Source organism: Amblyomma mixtum, chromosome 5, assembly GCF_055824585.1.
Source record: "Amblyomma mixtum isolate Tamu chromosome 5, ASM5582458v1, whole genome shotgun sequence".
Taxonomy (NCBI): domain Eukaryota; kingdom Metazoa; phylum Arthropoda; class Arachnida; order Ixodida; family Ixodidae; genus Amblyomma; species Amblyomma mixtum.
The window spans coordinates 109,502,489-109,507,869 of record NC_143016.1 but is presented as its reverse complement, the minus strand read 5'-3'; the positions used below and the strand labels follow the sequence as shown (position 1 = coordinate 109,507,869).

Sequence of the window (5,381 nt, the reverse complement as noted above, 5' to 3'; positions counted from 1 at the left end):
CTCGCAGCTTCGAGCTGACGCAGGTGAATGCGTAGCCGTACTCTTGCATAACTTGATATCAGTATGTTTGCCAGAGAATCCTTGTGTTGCTGACAGGCCTCCATAGTGAATCGTGTGTTCTTGTTTAAATATTCTGTGACAGCCTTTAGAGGGGACTTAAGGGTGAACAGATTGTCTGTCCAGGACGTGATTCCTTTAAAGTGCTCTTCGCAGGATTGAAGAAGGCTCATAACCGCACCACTCGGATAACACAAGTTCTCACCATCTTGGACGTACTCTTTCAGTGCAGTTAAATATGCATGCTCATGGTTCGTCGAGCCAAGCATTGCAGCCTTGCACTGCTCGCAGTTCGTTTTCTTCAAAATTCCTTTCACAACAAATCCGCCAATATGATGCAAAATACTGCACTCAATTGAAGTCAGTGCTTCAATGAACAGAATTTCCCCATCGTCAATTTCCTCTTCAACATCTCCAACGTACTCTTTTTTTCCTTGTGAAATCATATCAAGCAGGTACTCAGAATCATCCGTTTCATAGCTTTAGGTTGCTGGTGTGTGCAAAAACTGACTGACGCATACAAGTTTCAAAGCACATTTCATGTCATACGCGTTTGGAACGGGTTTCCTGTGACGCACAACAGAAAAAAGATTCTCCAGGCAGTCCTGTAGCAGTCTCCCGGTGAGAAAGAATTTGTGGCCATCCATTTTAAGCACAATATCTTGCAAACGAAGGACAACTGTTGTTGCAATCATGAGACCTGCCTGTGAGGGCTTCCACTGGGATGTGCTGCCCATCTGCATGCCTTGAATTGTGTCCACTGCCAGGCGCAACATGTGCAAGGCTTCATGGTACTTTGCCATATCTTGCCAACTAAGTGCAACTGACGGATGTCGTGAGGACATCAGTTTGTACCATTTTGCGATGAGCTCCAGGAACCATGCTGTGGTTTCAGCTTCTGGTTCGAGCACTTTCTCTCTTATTAGGCAACGAATGGCGGCTGGGGATTCCTTGAAGAACTGAACTGCTATGCCGACCTTCATTTTTGTGAAGTGGCCTTTGCTGACATGAGCTTCAGAAAGTTTGGGTGCAATTTTCAGCTCTTTGCTAGAGTCGTATTCTACGACAGCGCGCACGTGCTCCAGCTTGACTTTGTTTGAGGGTAAGCTATGTTGGCAGACAGTTGCATCGCTCAGCGTAAAGTCAATAGAGTTTAAAAGCTGACCTCGGATATTTTTTTATCACGTGAGCCGCGTCCGCAGTGAAAAAGAGTTCCTTTCCCTGAAGCATCGGATGAGGGATTGAGCACACAGTGTTAGAATTCCTATGGCTAGAAAAACCTAACTCGCGCCACATAGCTCTGTTGGACGCTCCCATATCAGAGGTTACCACAAGCACTCTAAGAGAAATGTCAGCGCAAAGCTGCACGATTTCCAGAACAAAACTCTTAAGCAGACCCCCGTCGACAGAGCTTCCTGTAAAATGGTATGCGATTACCTGCTTCCACCTTGTGTTCAATCCTCCGACCATAAACACTAGGCAATGACATGCAGGTTCATCTGGAACTGCTGGAAATGTTTTCCCTCCAAACACAATGTCTTCAGCACGATCGAGGTCATACCCTTGTGCAATTTCCATTTCATCGAGATAAAGCACACAATCTTTTTCAATATCTTCCATGCCCTCTGCTTTTACTCTGAGAACGTCAATCACTTCAGTTAAGATTCCTGGTAGGAACTTGAGTCCCTGAAGACGACGGACAAGAGTCCTATTAGAAGGCAGTGGGTACCCAAGTCTTCTTAGGGTTTCGTAGCCTGAAGTTCCACTCGCAAATTTGATCTGAAGGGCTTGTTTAATTGTTTTGGACGACCAGGTGGAACCTTTGTTGCTGTTCCGAGACAGGGCTCGCATTTGGTCTTGATTTAGGAACTTCAGTTTTTTTCGTAACATTTCGCTGGCCTTTTCCATTTTTTGAAGCTTCCTTTTAATTGACTTATTTGTAGCACTTGTTTTGCTGTGAACTTCGCTAAGTTTCGCGTATTTTTTCTTCATGTCCTCTAGCTGTTTATTAAGTGTAGCACATGAGCTGTTACTGCACTTCTCTGCACGGGTTGCACGAAGTGCGCAGGCAACTTGCAGGGAATCATCTGTGGCGGGTATTGAAGTTTCTGGAATGGAACTTGGGCGAGGTGAGTTGTTCATCTGACTTTGAGCCGTCTCCCTGTCGTCACTGGGCAATGGCTGCAGTTCTTGATTTGCCGTGTGTGGCATATCAGCCATGTCGTTGACGTATTGGTCCTGAATTTCTGTTGATGTGGTATCAGAAGCACTCTGTTGATGCTGCAGAGTGCCCCTTTGCTCTGCTGCCGCAGGTACCCCTTGTAACCTTTCCTTTGGCGGCTTCCTGTGCTTAGGCATCGCTGAAAAAAGAGAGGCCACACATGCTGCAAATCAGATGGTGCATTATTTTATCATTACGAACGAGCATGCTCCAAGTCTTGCTACGTTTAGACATAAAATTAAATAAAATGCAAAATTGTCAGCATCATGCTTCTGGGCGGAAGGCGCGGCTGATTTACCTCCCTGTAAAAAATGAAAACGAGCTATTCTATTGACCGGAGGTATGAAGAGTCTTACTGTAATGTGAGCCGCCTAATTCTCTGAATAAACATTTGTGTGAATTTTATGTTCGTGTTTTTGCACTTTATGCTTTTGTGTTTTGTTCTGAAATTGTTACCCCTCTTGCTAGGACCCTTCACTGGGTCTGCAGTATGATGAAAAAAAAAAATAATCGCTCCACGTGAGTCTACAAATGGCCGGTCATTACAGTACTAAGTTAGAACAATCAGGCTAAGAATGAAAGAAGCAATAGGATTAGGAAAGAAGCGTTGCAAACTTTCGTTAATGTAGAAATATGTGGCTTATTATACCTCTGAAGGAAAAAAGCGTTGGCACAGCATTGGGCTTCAATTTTTTCCACCCGTCAGCCCTATTCTGCTCAAAGGCGCTTTCTTCAAAATGTGCCTGTAACACAGAAACATGCAATGATCAGACAAACTTATTAATGTTTAAATTGAGAGGGCTTCACACTAACATTCTAAACAGCTAAAAATAAGTAACACAAACAGGGATATGCCCAAACAGTTATAAGTGAAATTCAGGTGCTTGTTAAGATATACTAAGAAAGAGGCAAAAGACCGTCGACTTCTTTCTGAAAAAAAACAAAAAAAACGGGGAGAGTGCGAGGAAATTATTGGACACTGAAGAGATGTGTGCTTCCCATGTTAAGATACTAAAGGTTCTTGCCTTTGCTGCTAGGTGGAACATGGGCAGTGAGCTAAGAAATTCCTTTAAAAATAAAACGTTGCACTCATATATGTGCGCGCAAGAAGGCAATGCTGTAAGTCAATCCTGGATTTTTCACGACTTCCCGCTTTCGATCATGCTGTCCACAAATTTTGTGGAGCTTCAATGAAACAGCTTTCTCTTTCGTCTGATCCTGTCATCACCATTAAGAAATTTCCGTTGTTAAAGGGCTCCGTAGTCATGAAATCCTCGTCACTCATCTCCAGTCAGATGTTCAGATAATTCACCGGTCATCGAATGGGGAAAGAAAAGCGAATGTCTAGACAAGCGTGATCACAAAACACATATCGATCACCAAGTTAAGCGTGCCTTTATACATGCAGTAACTACCAATTAGCCGTTAGTAAACTAGTCATAACGAGTCCTGACATGATTGTCATGGCCACACATGCGTCTTGCTTGGTCATACGCCTCATTTCTTTTTCTCTCTCACACACACACACACACACAAACGGGCGCGCGCACGCACGCACACCGTCTGAGTTGGACAGCGGCACAAGAATACAACGCCGAGAAAATTCCTCAAAGCGCTCTGTATGTCATAGCATAAAAGGTAACTTAGAGCTCCCCTTACGTTCCACTGCGCACAAAAAAGAAATTGCACAAGGATCCGGTAGCAAAGAGCGCACATCTTTACGCGCTCGCAGTACTACATGTACAACAAGAGATTATAAGAACTAAGCATGTCGTGTTGCCCAGAAATAAACGAGTTAAACACGCAAGCATATGCGCCAGATATCTAGGATACAAGACTGACAAACGCTACGGTATAAAGCATGCAAATGAAAGAATAACTACGAATACAGAAGAAGCATAACTTACGCTGCATACACACGAGCGGTCCGTGGGTTGCCACTTGTCGCGCTTGATTTTTACGAGCCAGAGAAGCCGTCTTTTCGGTTCTTTAGGGAACCGGTACATCTTCCACTCATTTCGTGAGTGGTTCGTGCACTGGGGCACGCAACACCCGGGCATTTTGTCCCAGAAAACGCCGCGCACGTGCCTCTCCCAAGCAGCCGCGGCGACGCGTGGGGAGCGAAATGGCCGCTGCCGCTCCGGAGGCGGCGTTCGCCCCTTCAAAGAATGGCACCACCCTCCAAGAGGGCGCGCGCATCGAGGCACCCTACTAGGGAGCCTACATGTCGCGCCCCCTCCCGGCTTAGGAACTCCGCTGCTCCGGGTGGTGGCGTTACTGTTGCTGTCTTGCCAGGGGGAGGCATCACGCCACGCCGTGGCGTCTTCTGGTTGTTTCGCTGCCGCCCTCCCCGTGTAGCGCCGGCATTGGCTCCCTTGGGTGGCGTCCTGGGCCCTGGCTGCGGCAACTTGATGAATTTCGCGGTGCATTCGCGGGAGCTGGTGAGGTGCGGGCCCCCGCAGATTAAACAGATAGGATTGCAGACGTGGGGGGCCATCCCCTCAGTACCAAGCCCCACGTTTTGGCCACAAAGGCCGCATCTTTCCTTGACCGGGGTGGGACAGCGTCCGCTCCGGCGGACGCAGTTGTTGCTGCGACGCGCGTCTTTTCTTCCCTTTTTCTCTTTCCTCTGATCTCTTACCTCTCCTCTATCTGCACGTGGCAGCGGTGGTGGCTTGGCTCGAGCCAGTAGGCAGGCCCGTGCAATTTCCTTTTCATTCTTCTCTCAGTCACAACAGTCACAACAACAGCCAATGAACACACAAGCGGGAGGTGGTGACGAATCGCGGCTACGGCCGCTTATCTTTTTCAGCCAGCGTCCGCTCCGGCAGACGCGGTTGTTGCTGCGGCGCGCGTGGCAGCGGTGCACGTGGCAGCGGTGGTGCCTCGGCTGGAGCCAGTGGGCAGGCCCGTGCAATTTCCTTTTCATCCTTCTCTCAGTCGCAACAACAAAAACAGCCAATGAACACAATTAACGCAGACGGCCCATGGCTTCAGCGCCGCGTTTCTGGCGCAACGTTGTCAATGCCAACGCATGCAGCGCACAGCTGTCACTAGCGCCTCGTAGCTTAAAGCAAGACTGAGGTGTCTACTGTTCCAAGAC

General features: G+C 47.6%; 1 protein-coding gene across 1 annotated transcript; it reads right to left on the bottom strand.

Annotated features, from left to right (window-relative positions):
• Positions 1–1,065: 1,065 nt before the first annotated feature.
• Positions 1,066–4,453, bottom strand: LOC149343344 (uncharacterized). The gene is made up of 3 exons (XM_089545869.1): positions 4,186–4,453; positions 2,928–3,021; positions 1,066–2,417 (listed from the first exon to the last, which is right to left on the bottom strand). Exons 1-3 carry the CDS (start codon positions 4,336–4,338, stop codon positions 1,201–1,203), a joined length of 1,464 nt encoding a protein of 487 aa, XP_089401995.1. The 5' UTR covers positions 4,339–4,453; the 3' UTR covers positions 1,066–1,200.
• Positions 4,454–5,381: the final 928 nt, after the last annotated feature.